Source organism: Mustela lutreola, chromosome 1, assembly GCF_030435805.1.
Source record: "Mustela lutreola isolate mMusLut2 chromosome 1, mMusLut2.pri, whole genome shotgun sequence".
NCBI classification, from domain to species: Eukaryota; Metazoa; Chordata; class Mammalia; order Carnivora; family Mustelidae; genus Mustela; species Mustela lutreola.
Genome location: NC_081290.1, coordinates 163,341,520 through 163,355,506, shown reverse-complemented (window position 1 = coordinate 163,355,506; position 13,987 = coordinate 163,341,520). Strand labels below are relative to the sequence as shown.

Sequence of the window (13,987 nt, the reverse complement as noted above, 5' to 3'; positions counted from 1 at the left end):
TGGGGCCGCGGCCGGCCTCTTCTTTTCCAGCGATTGGTGTGTCGGGCCTCTTCGCTCCACCCCAGCCCGCCATGGCGTCAGGCGCCGCAAAACCGGGGAGGTGGTTCCCACTTTAAGAAGTGAAGTTTTTCGCCCCCTCCCCCTCCCTGCCCACCTCCTGCAGCCTCCCGCGCCCCGCGGAGCTGGCGGATGGAGCTGCGCTGCGGCGGCGTAGGGAGCCAGACTGTGGGGCGCAGGATGGATGGGGACAGCCGAGATGGCGGCGGCGGCGGCTGCAAGGACGCCGGGTCGGAGGACTATGAGAACCTGCCGACCAGCGCCTCCTTATCCACCCACATGACAGCCGGAGCGATGGCCGGAATCCTGGAGCACTCGGTCATGTACCCGGTAGACTCGGTGAAGGTGAGGCGCGAAGAGACTTGCGGGACGGAGCGAGCGGACCGGGGAGCGCGTGCGCGCGTGCGTTTGCATCCCGCGCAAGAGCAGCCTGGGGGAGCGCCCCAAAGCGCCTCTCCTCCCGGCTGCGGCGGGCGTGGGGCGCGGCACCCTAGCTCCTGCCGCGAGCGTGTCGCGCCGCTCCTTCCGCCGCGCGCCTGGGCCCCGGGGGCGCCCCTAAGCCCACGAGGGTGCTTGGGCCGGTGCTGCGCACCGCCGCTCCCACCGCCTTCCCGACCCGGGCTGCTGGCGGCGCTGCGGCGGGGGAGAAGAATTGGCGAGCGCCCCTGGTCTCGGTGGTGGCGGCGGGGTGCCCGAGAGGCGATCGGTGCAGCTCCGCACAGTCTTACCACGCCTGCCCACGAGATTCGAGGACTTCGGGCTTCCAGCTCTTCGCGGCTCCCGCTGGCGCGTCCGGTGTCCGAGCCGCGGCGAGAGGCGTCCTCCGGGCTATGAGGGGTGGCCACGGCTGCCCCCACGTGCGCACTTTCCGAGGGAGCGTGCCGCCGGGAAGCGCTGACTGCGCTAGCTGGCGCGGAGAAACGTGGCCCCGGCTCGGCCGCGCGCCCTCCGGCCGGGGTGTGTGTGGCTTCTGCTTCCCGGGTCTCTGGGCAGGCGGAGGACTGGCAGGGGTTCTGCTGGTTCTTGGCAGCTCTCTTGGGAATACCGGTTCAGCGACGCCCGACGTGATCCCCTTTTCTCAGGGTTTCTGCACCGCTTCCCCCAGAAGTTCGGGCAGCAGCCTAGATAGAGGCAGGGAGCCCTGCAGTGACATTTGCCTTCTCTTTTTGTTGCAGGGAGGAGGGCAGGCGAGAAGAGCGTGGGCTATCCAACTCTTACTGTGGGTTGTGTAATAGGCACTCGGTTTGCCTGTCACCTCCCCAGGTAGTTTTACGAGCATTTGTGCAAGGAGGCAGCGTTAGCCGGGCGGATTTTCCCTGTTAGACTGAGAGCTGCCTTCTGTCCGACTGTTCAGGAAGGTAATGCTGGCACTGACATTTTGCCCTTCTGTAGGCATAACTCATCGAATTCGTCCAGCAAACCCAGGGATTAACAGATGAAGAAACGGAGGCAAAGGGCTATGAACTGATTCCCCTGCCCAGGCTCGTACTCCACCTGTCTCCTCTGACTCCAGCCCCAGAGTGCTTTCTGAGACTTGGGGACGGCTCTGGGTGGCAGTTATTTTGAAAGGCAGGGCCCACAGAGCTCCCCCACTGGCAGCTGTCTTGTTGATGCTCGCCCCACACGTGAGATGTGAAGACCAGAATGTCAAAGTCAGGGTTTTCTCTGCCCTGGGCAGCTCTCTGGGAGCTGGCAGTCAGTGGACAGACACGAATCCAGTGAGAGAAAGCATGGGCATTTGCAGTAATTTGAGGCCCAAGCCTTTGATGATGCTACCCTGCCTGAGGCATCAGCTCTTCGGACCCTCCAGCATCCCCAGGGAGGATTAAGGGAAGGAATGGTCTTTGCTGCTAGGGTTATGGAGGGCATGGGAGAGAGTTTTGCCTGGTAGGTTTTCACAGCTTCTCCAGGAAAGACCCTGAACAGATACCTGGAGGCATTTGTATAGGAAAGAATCCATCACATGTAATAAAATTTCCCATATTCGAAGCTGTTGTGTCCAATGCCCTGGACAGACTATGAGGAGAGTTAGGGGCAGGAACGTGTTATTCGAGCAGGCACCCGGCTCACAGGGTGGCAGAGATGAACATTCCATTGGGGAACGATGCCACATGTGAGGTTTTGCTGAGCATGGCTTGGAGCACCACTATTGGTTATCTTTAGGATTAGATGTAATTAGTCATGCCTTTTCAACTCCCTGTGTCAGCCTAAGAGGTATTTGTCTCATATGTTTAAATTGTGTGTTTAGTTTCTTTTCTGCCCCGTAGACATCGCATGTTTTAATCCAGATGTCACTGTGTACTTAGCACATAGCAGTGAAGTAATCACCTGTGGATAGGAAACAGGGCCGTCCCAGACGAGTCACCCATCTTATAGGGCTTGACTATAAAATGAAGGCCCTGTTTAGGTAATTAGTAAGGGCTTCTGTTTCTAAGCATGCAGGTTTGGTTTTTAAAGCACCTCATTTCTCACTACAGTTTCTCGGGAGAGGGTAGCAAGGATTCTTATTTTCATGTATCAGCTGAGACAAAAGGCACAGAGAGAGGGTTAAGTGGTGTGAGCCCCGCTGCATGATCCCAGGGAGGCTGCGGCCAAGTGCCAAGGTCTACCAAGATCGGCATGGCTGTCTGTGCCCAGCATGACAAAACAGGGACACAACCATGCATCACTTGGGGAAACCTCGACTGTATTTTTCTTAAATATTTTGGGTGATGGAGACCATGAGTAATGGGAGTCAGGAGCCTGGATTGGGTTTCCAGCCCTGCCTGTAACTTGCTTCATGCCTTAGCCACTGTTCTGCGCCTTAGTTTTGTGGCTGTAAAATGGGGCCTGCGGGCAAGTTCAGTATTTCTCCCCATTCTTAACCTGTCCCCCTTTCTACATACACAGAACACCCACTGTCCTCTTTTATGATACTTGAAATTCCAAAGAATTATTACAGTCGAAGCCATGGCAGTGGGAATTGTGTGTTGGAAAAAAAATTCATCTCTGATTTTATAAGGTACACATTTTAAACTTTGAGTACGTGGGGTTAAGTGAGAGTAACAGGTGGACCCGCTTTTCCCAGTTTTTCTGTCCTAAGTGGTGTGGACCATGGAACTCAGTGCTGGTCACTTTGACCACAGAGCCAGATGAGCTGCTTCCTTTTGTGGTCATAGGGGCAGAAAGCCAACCTTATCAGTGCTTAAAATTATTATGTTAAATATGCTTTCCCATGAAGTCCTATCCTAACCAACATCCCACAATGTCACTTTAATTACCTGTGTTTTTTCAAACTGTGGGTTGTGACCCATTAATGGCATCAACATTTTAAGAAAGATTAGTTTCTCTAGGGGCGCCTGGGTGGCTCAGTGGGTTAAGCATCTGCCTTCCGCTCCGGTCAGGACCCCAGGGTCCTGGGATGGAGCCCGGCTTTGGGCTCTCTGCCGGGGAATCTGCTTCTCCCTCTCCCACTCCCCCTGCTTGTGTTCGCTCTCTCGCTCTCGCTTTCTCTCTCTGTGTGAAATAAATAAATAAAATCTTTTAAAAAAAAAGATTAGTTTCTCTAATGGTGAAAGTACAAAATACAAGTGAGTGTGGTGTGGCCTGCAGTAAGACGTGTTGCTTGGTGAAATTGTTTGGGGTGTGTGTGTGTGTGTGTGTGTGCGCGCGTGTCCCCTGGATGACTGTGTACAACCCCATTCTGACAGGCAGTTATGGCCAAAAAAGTATGAGGAGCACTGAACCTGATGATGGGTAATGTCTCTGAAGCTACAGCAGTCTGTGATTATTAAAGGGTTATTTGGAAGACCTTTGGCAACATTTCTGCTCCTTCCTGTGCCTCCTTCTCTCACTTAGTCCCCAGGGGTGGAGTGTGAGTACTTATTGAGTCCCTAAAGGGCCAGGTCACCCGGATCTCCTGTCAGTTCCCAGTAACTGTAGGGTCTGCCTGGAACCAAGGACCGGAGCATGGGGACTCCGCAACCCTTTAGCCAACCGGTAGTGATTACTTCCTTCCCAACTGGGGCTTTGCAGTGGGTTTTCCGTGATTCTGTCGCCGGTGCCCCAGAGTGTGCAAGTGGCATGGTCCCTGGGGCCAGCACGTGGGGTGGCTGTAGGAAGCCCGGGTCGGGAGAGTGCTCAAGACCATGGGGAGAATGCCAGGTGGGTGGAGGAGGAAATTCCAACCAGATTAGGCACACCACTCTAGACCATGCTGAATCCCACGGTGGTGAAAGCAGGGGGCAAAAGGAAACAGGAAAGATTTGAAGCGAGGGAACTTCCCCTGACCCTCTCTCGGCCCTTCCCTTGGCTTCTCAAGGAAGCGCTGTCTGTAACTGTGCGTGGAGAAGCCCCCCTTCCCCGGGCCAGGCGCAGTCCGCAGGAGGAGCGGGCAGCCAGGGGGTGAGGCTCAGCCTTCTCTCGAGGAGCTGGTGGGTGCTGAGCCAGTTGGAAACGTCGGTTGGCCTCCGGGGATTCTGCAGTTGGCCTTGCTGAGCTCTGAGCCACAGCGAGCCAGGCAGGTGCCAGGACAGCTCAGCATTCCTCCACTTCTGAGTTTGCTCCTCCGGGTCCCAGCGGTGCAAGCTGGCTGGTAGGAAGGGTGCTCAGCCGGAAGGGGAAGGCCGCAGCCGGAGCCCCCTCTGGATCCCACTGCAGTGTTTTCAAAGCCAAGTACAGTTCAGTAGATGCCTCTCGGCTTCAAAAGGGCGTGAAATCCCAAATTGCTCGAGTTCTTGCAAGAAAATTATAGTGATTTCTCTGTCTCTCTCCTCCTGTCTTGTCTTCTTCAGGTTCCTCCCCTCCCTTTTTTTCTGTCCTTAAGTGGGTGATGCTTTTTTAAAAGGTGCATTTGGAAGGGATGTTCTTGAACTTGTGTCCTTTTCTTTGCCTCCTGAGGACGCCCATAGCCGGGATCTGCACCTTGCAGGCCTGCTGCTGGAGGAGGGGGCGGACCTTACCCAGCCCCCTCTGCCTGGAAGTGGGGGAGGGGCTGGCTGGGTCAGGGCTTGAGGGGCTCCCCTAGGAGTTTAGTGGACAAGGAAGGCACCTTCACCTCTTCAGTAGGGAGAGGCAGTTTTGCCCGCATGGGGGATGTGTGCCTGGCTCATGGGAGAGGTCATAGCTCGTGGAGTGTGTGTGTCCCTTATCCCTTCCTGGTTTTCTTTTGGCCATGTCTTAGCTACCTTTGGCCATCTCATTCGTGAGAGCTTTCATCCCATCTGCTCTTGGGCCCAGTGATCGACTGCGGTCCACTTTCCCTTTTTGATGGGCGTCGGTTCTTGACCCCCTTTCAACTTCAGGAGGGCTGCCTTTCCCCAGCTCACTGGATGAACTAGCTTCTGTGTTGAAAGTAGCCTCTCTCAAGCCCCAGAACATTCTGGCTGTCTTCATATTTCTCCTAGGACCCAACATTTTCTTCTCAGAGAATTTTCCTTTCGTTTTCTAATCCTTGGTGAGCCCTCTGGCCTTCTCAGTGCCGGCTGCAGATGCATCTGTACGGGCTGGCTGTTTGCACGAGCTCTTCAGCAAGCATCACGAGCCCCGAGCCTGCCCTTCCCCTCCCCGCCTCCACCTAGAATGTTCTGGCTGACATTTTCCATAGAGGGGACGTATCTAATCACTTTGTCTTTAACTCTAAACTTCCCCTCAAGCTCTTTCTGAGCCACATGTCTCACCCTCCGAGAACTATCTTGGGGAGATTCAGATCCCTAGTCATTGATGTACTGGTTGGGGCAGAGCCGGCTTAGCTTTTCTGAGTCGTAATTGCTTTGTCCGTAAAACGCAGATCATAATTTTCTTGCTGGTTTCTCTCTCCCGACTGAGCTTTCCACTGCTTTCTTCCTTGATTTTCATCACACCCGACGGAAGTTGCTTGGAACATGCTCACTTGTATCGGCACCGAATATTCCTTCCGTCTCCCTGTCCTGATAGGGAGACACCTCTTCCCCTGAGGTCACTCCTTCCCGGAAGCCTCTCAAGTGTTAAGATTCCCGCCAGCTCAAGCCCAGGCACCTCTGGGGCTCCTGGCCTCTCACTGTGACCCACCAGCCTGTTAGTCTCGCTCTTCCTTTGAGGCTCCTGTCCTTCCTCTTTTTTCTCTCTCTCTCTCTCACCTGCTCACCTCGGGGCAGGAGAAGGAGTGGTGAGGGGCACCAGTGTGTGGAGGGCGTCCAGGCTCTGCTTAGCGTGACCCTGGACCTTTTCTCCCTGTGCCCTGTCTCCTATCGGTGGAAAGGGGAGAGTGGTGGTGAGGGTGAAGTCCTTCAAGCAGTGGATGCCGGAGCCTGCCGTGCCCAGAGTGCTCTCTGGGGCTCAGTGCTCATCTTCATCTCTGTCATGGTCCACAACATAGTTGTGCCTCTCTTTCCCCAATCTCTCTGGACGTTAGCGTCATGCTTGCAAAGACTGTTTCCACCCCGAAGGAATCCCGCTATCACTCTTGAGAACATCCCCTCCTGGTCGCCAGCCAACTAACATCCAAACCCCTGTGTTCTTTATGCCCCTCAGATTGATGGCCTGTAACTCCACGGGGCCTTGTCCTAACCTGGCACTTTTCTACCTCTGAGATCCCGAATTTAGCTGTGTTAGCCTGGCCCCACCGGGCTGGGCCTCCGCCTGGCCCTGTTTTCCTCCTCCAGCCTAGAGCCTGTGGCCGGCCACTGCAGCCACTCCCAGGACCTCCCTTTCCTTGCCTCACTGGTCTGCCCAAACCCCAGTCCTGGATGACCCATTGCCCCATCGGGCGGTCGAGCCCTTCTGGAAAAAAAATTTCACATTTGCCTCCACTGGTGCCCTGTGTGCACGTGCATCTGGGGCCCTCAGCCTGCCCTTTTGTGTGTTCTGGTCAGCCTGTTCCCAACTTTCTCAGCAGCTCCTCACACTCCCATCCCTCTGCTTTCTCAGCCCCTTGTGTGGCCTCTTGCTCCGTAGCTCACAGTGAAGATCACCTTCCTCTCACTGCCCTTCCAACCAGCCTGCTGTTCCCTGCCTTCCTCCTGTCGTAAGGTACAAGGGTCTTGCCTCTGTCAGAGGGGAATCATCAGGCCTGGGAAAGGCAGTGCGTGGGAACCGCTTGCATACACCTGCGTTTCAGCCTTGCCTCTACCCTGGGCCACGGGAGTGACCTCTGCCACCTCAGTGTCCTTGTCTGCAGAGTGGGGATGTTCATACCGAGCCCTCCCTTATAGGGCTGTTGGAAGAATTGAACAAGGCATCTCTCGGAAAGCTGTTGCTGTAGCGTCTGCTGCCCGTGTGCTATAAATGCTCATGGTGGCAGTTATTTTGGTCGTCTTTCTCATGAGCAACTCGGTTTCAGTATCTTTAGCCTTCCCCCGACCTGTGATTCCTTCTTACAAGCATTTATAAAGTCCAGACTCGTCCCATCTTAAATAACAAATACAGGACATCTCACCTTGACCCCATGTGCCCCCAGGGGTTCTTCTCCTCAAAATAACCAGGGTTAGGAAAGGATCCTGGACACTTGGTCTCTGCTTCCTCACCTCCTCCTCCCCTCCTCCCCCCACCCCTCACTGGCCAGGCCTTTGGCTTTGTGGCCACCGCTCTGCTGGAAACCTCACAGAGGCTGCTAGTGATCTCCTGGCTAATAAAATCAGTCATCATTTTCCTGGCCTCTCCGATGAGGGGGCAGCTGCCTGGTCTTCCTTAGAGGTCAGCCCCCCACCCTCTCTGCTCCCCGCAGTTTTCTGTCTGCGTCCTGCTCGCTCACAGTTGGAAGACTGGTGTCTCTGGTCCAGCCTTTCTGGAAGCTGGGTATCTGTGGCCTCCCAGACATGTCTTAGATGTGGCTGCCTCAATGTCCAGGATGTGCCATGTAGACATCCCCGCCTCCCCTCCAGCCTGGGCCCCCTCCCTCAGAAACTTTGTCGTCTTAAACAGGGAAGAGTCGCAATGCCTACCCTGCCCTCCTTTCAGGTCTTGTCTCTACATCTAGAAAGAAAATGCAGCCGGGTTTGCAATGAACTCTGAACAGTGAATACAGTCTAAGAAGTATAAAACAGCTCTCTGCAGGTGCCAGGCCATGGTTTTATCAAACTGGGAACTTGCTAAAAGGTAGGGTTAGCTGATTGGAATGGAAAGCCCAGCCTGTTCTGCACGTGCAACAGAACCCGTGCCAGGAGCTGAGGACCAGCCCCATCTTCTGCATCTCGTATCAGATGGTCCCTCTCTCTGCTTCATAGGCCCCTAGCTGCCCCCGTTGCCTACAGAACAAAGCCTGAACCTTGAGCAGTGTGCAGACGCCTAGATCTTCTCCCCTCTGACTTGTCTGTCAGAGCAAGACAGATAAAGGTATTCTGTGAATAGCGGTTGAATGAACGTAGGCACAGTTGTTGTTTTAAAGAGGTGTGGGAGGAAGAGAGGGCACCTGGGTGGCTCATTCGGTTGGGCGTCTTGACTCTTGACTTCGGCTTGGGTGGTGACCTCAGGGTTGTGGGATCAAGCCACCTATCAGGCTCCGTGCTCAGCAGGGAGTCTGCTTGAGTTTCTCTCCCCCTGCCCCCCCATGCCCCCTTAATGCACTCTTGCTTTCTAAAATACATAAATCTCTAAAACAAAAGAAGAGATGTGGTGGGGAAAAGTTCTTTAAAACATGCTCAGCCCCTTTGTTTGTCCTTTGTTTTGCAGTAGAATTCGCAAGCCACCGTTCTATCCCGATGAGGCTATTAATTCTTCTGGCCACCCACTTCATTCCACACTTCCTGAGCGCCTTCCCTGCTCGTCTCTGTGCTATAGACACCAGACAGCAAAAATAAGTGCTGGCCCCTGGCCTCAGAGCATTGCTCGCTATAATTAGATCCTGAGCTAAAGTGGCAGGACGGGCTCCCTTTGAGGGGAAGAAGGGCCCAACTTGGTGTTTGCTTTCAAAGGGGCAAAAGGTCTGGGGTGTGCAGGCTCTGCCATCTTGCAGGTCCCGAGGCTGCCCAGGGAACATCATTCCGGACTTCTTTGCCGTGTAATCTTGAGTTGGCTCCTTGCCCTGGAGAAAACAGTGGCCCTTAGTTGTTCTATGTGCACCCCCGCCCCCCGCAATCCTCTCCCTCACCCCTGAGATGGTTAGTCATTCTGGAAGCTGAACTTGGCTCCCAAAAGGTGCCTCTGAAAACATTCTCCACCCTACCAGTAACCCCAGTCAGTTGGGAAGGGCCGTTGTCTGGTCACTAAGAGGTGTTACGGTTTCACATTCACGCTTTCTCTCTGAAGAGAAAACAAAACGTGTTGAAATGGAAATCCCAGCAGCAGCTTGGCTGAAGCAAGAGTTGCGTAACAGCTTTAAGAAACGTCTGGCCATTGTTGGGTCAAGTGGGGGGCTGCAGCTTCGTGTCGCCGAGGGGACTTCCTCTGGGGCCTCTGGATCCATCAGACGTGTCCAGCAAGAGACCCAGAAAGCAGCGGCACGCCGAGGTCTGATTGGCAAATGCCCTTGCCGTGGTCGCTCATTGGAGTGACAGCTTTGGTTCCCTGGCATGGCGGTAAAGGCTCCATCTGAGATCCTTCCTTGGGCAGGGGCTGGAGAGAGCCATATGTGCTGGTGGAAGCCGTATGTGGAAGACCCTAGAAGGCCCCAGTAGGCTCTGAGATGTTAATTTCGGGGCCTGCCATGGACCAGCTTTGAAACCTTGACCATGGTACTTCTCTAGGCTAGGCTGGTGTCTCCTGGTCTCACAGGCTAATCCTAGTTTCCTAGACTAACATCATCTGCTTCCCCACTTGACGGGGCCTTTGAGAAGCTCAGGCAGGATCACGTTTGTGGGCGGCTTTTGTAAACCTGGACATGCCCAGATAATCCTAGATATTATCGGAGGTAACATGCTTCATGATGAAGAGGAGAGTGGTTCAGGTTCACAGAGCAGGCTCTGGGGCCAGACTGCCTTGGGACAGTGCCTATAGAAGCTACTGACCTCTCCGTGCCCCATTTTCCTCATCCGTTAAGAGGGGGTAATCACACTGCCCACCTCAGAGTGTTGCCATGAGAATTCATTGTGATATACTGCAAGTGTTAAGAATAGCATCAGGTACTGGTAAGCTTTCAGTTAATTTTAGTTCCTGTGTCGTTTCTAAAGGTGTTATTGCGTGAACGCCTATTGATACTTGTATGTTGCTTTTGCACTTGTATGTTGCACTGTTTTTGTATTGTTCTCACTTGCATTCTGTCAGTGGATTCTCTTAGCGCTCCTGTGAAGGTGGGAAAAGACATGTGCTGTTTCTCATTTTGAGAAAACCAAACTTCAGAAAAATAAGACGCTCTGGAAGTCGGGCATTTTCTTCTACTCAAGAGTGGAGGCGGGACAAAGAGGAAGGGAAAAGGCAGGAGAAAGCTAAGGAGGTACTGGGGAGTAGAATCACACGTTAATGGCAGCAGGGGCCCCTGAGCTGGGTTCTGAGACAAGCTGACTCGGCCCCAGCTGCATTCTTGGGAGGGAGGAACTGGAGTGAAGGGAGCACCAGCAGTGACTCAAAAGTCCAGCATGGAATGCAGGGCTCTAACGTATAAGTAGGAGTTCTTCGGTCAGATACTCCAGCACAGAGGGCAAGGGGATGATGACATATGGTTATGGCTGTAGGTCTGACTTCTCTCTCTGGATCGACTTGCAGCCGCTGTGGCCCCCTTCTCATGTCAGTAGGGAGTTGAAACGTGGAGCTCAGTATTGTGATTTGACTTTGGACTGGCCTGAGAATCCTTTTCTGAAACCCAGGATCAGGACGGCCTGTTTTTGGGAAGAGCACTACGGTCATCATTCCTCGGTCGGCTAGGGTAGCGGTTTCCTTCCCTTCCACAGGGAAGAGGAGCAATGACCGTCGTGCCTCCCTTTCCCATCTGCTCACTGCCTCTAGGAAGAAAATAGAGATGGGCTTGCAGCAAACAAACCTTTCTACTGTTGAAAAAGTCTAAAGCTCTCCGCAGGTGCCAGGTCACGGTATTTATTATCCAGTGGGGATCCTGTTAAAGGGGTAAGGTTAGCTCATTGGAATGGAAAATCCAGGCTCTGTTTCCAGCCACTGTTGGATTCGCAGCGTGGCCTCGGGCGCTTCACCTCTCTCCTTACACAGTGTCTCCCATCTGTTGAGTAAGGACCGGGGTGGCCCCCCCTGCTCCCGCCACCTTCCCTGGGTTGTCCTCAGGGCATGCTCTGAAACACATTTAAAATTGATCACGGAGGGCTGATGTTGAGAGGAGCTGCGTGTGGCCACCGAGATGAAGGCTCGTGAATGACGGGCTGCGTGCAGGGAGGGCAGTGGGGTGCCCGGGGCCGTGAGGGGTGCCCGGGGCTGTGAGAGGTGCTCGGGGCTGTGAGGGGTGCTCGGGGCAGTGAGGGGTGCCCAGGGCAGTGAGGGGTGCCCGGGGCAGTGAGGGGTGCTTGGGGCAGTGAGGGGTTCCCGGGGCAGTGAGGGATGCTCGGGGCAGTGAGGGGTGCTCGGGGCAGTGAGGGGTGCCCGGGGCAGTGAGGGGTGCTCGGGGCCGTGAGGGTCCCGTTCTTCTCTGCGGGTCAGCTTTTAATAGCCTCACTTTTACTTTTTAAGTGAGCCTGCCCCTCGAATGCCAGGCAGCTGGGGCTGGGATTTTCCCACCGTGGTCCCTCCTGTGTCTGTTTTCCCTGTTTTCTCAATGACTGCTGTCCCAGAGAAGTAAGAGGGGAAAGAGGTAGGACACAGACGCCTTTGTCTTGAGGTCCTCCGGTCCTTGTTTCCGCATGCTCCCCTCTTGGAGGGTTTTGCTGGCTGGTGCCTGGCTTGCCCTCGGCCTGGCAGTAGGTGCGGAAGGTGGTGGGTGGACACCGGCAGCCCGCAGGAAGCTTGCCAGCCGGGCCTGCTCCGGACAGGAACACGCCGGGCACTGCCTCTGACTCGCAGTGCCCCCCTCTCCCCTGGAAGACGGGATGTCCCAAGGATGTCCTGGGGCTGTCACGAGCCTGGATTAAAGGAGCCAGGGGGGTTAGCTGATGAGCCACTCAGAGAAGTCACACCGGAGCCGGGAAGCCTTTCCAAAGGAGAGATGTTGGTGTGTGTGTATACATGTGTGTGAGGCTGGAAGGGGCGGGCCCAGGGCGTGTCAGTCTCTTTCCTTAGTCACTGTCTCCATGGCTTATTTGCTAAACGTGGGCTTGTGTTAGCCTGATTCATAGAACTTTGGAAGAGTTGAAAGGCCTTTGCAACAATGCAACTTCATCTGCTGGATTTCACTGAATGACTAAATTAAGTGAGGAGTGAGGACGTATGGAGAGTAAGGATGTGTGCGGGGCCCCGGGGGAGCTGGAAGGCTCGAGACCTGGGAGGTCTCTCCTGACAGAAGTCCCCGTCCGGCGGGGAGGACAGATAGATTGACAACTCCTTCCTGTAGTGGATGTTGAGCCTGTCCTCAGGGAACCTGCACCTCATCCAGGGGGTCAGGAAAAGGCACCTCCAGGAATTAGCTCAGTATCTATATGTAGAACAAAGGGGATACAGATGTTAGAACAAAGCCATGCCATTCTCTCTGTCTGTTAGGCTGTCCCGTCCTCTTCAAGGTGCCTGGCCATAAGCAGGACACCTACATCCCTCTGACACTGGTTTTGGGGTTCTGCTCTGAGCCTTCTGATTGCAGAATCCGCAGAGACCATTTTCATAGTTTGAGGTCACCACATCGGGTCTTCCACGTGGGACCTGCCCCCTGTTCTGAAATTTTCTGCCCCCGCCCCGCCCTTTTCTGAAATTTCTTCTTTTTCTCTCTCATGTTCTGGGATTTTAATTCCCTGTCCAGCTACCAAATGACAGCCTGTGGCTTTCCCTCCGAGTGGGACTTTTTACCGCAGTGCCAAAGACCAGAGGAAGGCGGGAACAAGGAGGGAGGGATGACGGCTGTCATCTCAAAGGCATTTCTGCTCCTAATTGGCTCATAATTAATGGGTGGCATTAGTGGCAAATGCAGCTGCAGCAGCGGCCAGAGAAATGGCTAAAAATTAAATACCGTCATGTGACTTACAGAGGTTTAGGGTTTGTTTGCCTGAGTGACCTTTACTAGCACAGGTCACCATTTGTAGGGTTACAAGGAGAGACCTGACAGACAGTGTAGGTGACCAGTGTGCTTTCCAGAGGGTGGAGACCTATCTAGAGTCCATAGTGCCTGTACTTCTTCCTGACACACAGATGCAAATGTCATTCCTTTTTGCTTTTTAAAGGCCACTGTGGAGCTGAACGTGTTTCCCCATCCCCTCCTCCGTTTTAGCCTGTCTGGCTCTGGTGGAGCCTTCTAGAAAATGCGGAGAGCACAGTTTCCCGGGCTTGTCCCATCCGCCTGTGGCAGTTTTGATAAAGAGCCTGAAACCAGGCTCTTGAGGAATGTTCCCCTTGGTGTCTGTGTTCCTCCAGGGTTTAGACAGAAGTTCCTGGAACTCACCGCTTTTGGAAGCCAAGTCCTGTTTCTCCAAAAGGCCAGTCCGGTGACACGGGCAAGAATCGACTGACCCCAAGGTCAGCCCTCTCTTTCTGTGTCTGCGGATTCCCCTGGCACAGGAGGTCTTTGTTACCAAGTCTGTTTGCTGAGTGTTTTGGAGGAGGGCATGTGTGGGCCTTTTCAGTGTCGTTAGACAATGCTGAGCTGTTACCCAGAAGAAACGGTCCTGGGAGAAGCCAAGATTTGATCTGGTTGAAGTTCTATCACAGAAAGTGCCCAGATAAGAAGTGGCCAGCAAAATGGTTAAAATCCTATTGTAGTATGTGAGACTTGATAGCTCGCTTTTAATGTGATTGTGTTTCAGTGTTTTTTTCCCCCTTGAATCTCAGCTTCTCAGATAATAAACTGAATTAACATACATGTATTACGCAGTCCAGGAAGGATGGCGTCCAGTGAACTTTCTTCACAAATTACTGCGTATTTATAGTTCGCACCTAGAACTTTAAGAACATCCGCTTCAGAAGTGACTTTTCCTCATAAAAGCAAGGAATAGCAATAAGG

At 54.0% G+C, this 13,987-nt stretch overlaps 1 protein-coding gene across 1 annotated transcript in view; it reads left to right on the top strand.

Moving 5' to 3' along the window:
* The first annotated feature begins 61 nt into the window (after positions 1-61).
* SLC25A37 (solute carrier family 25 member 37) overlaps positions 62-13,987 on the top strand; it is a 35,889-nt gene continuing 21,963 nt past the window's right edge. The window contains exon 1 of the mRNA XM_059178014.1: positions 62-402. Coding sequence (XP_059033997.1) covers positions 190-402 — 213 coding nt within the window. The 5' untranslated portion in view covers positions 62-189. The remainder of the gene's footprint in view (positions 403-13,987) is intronic.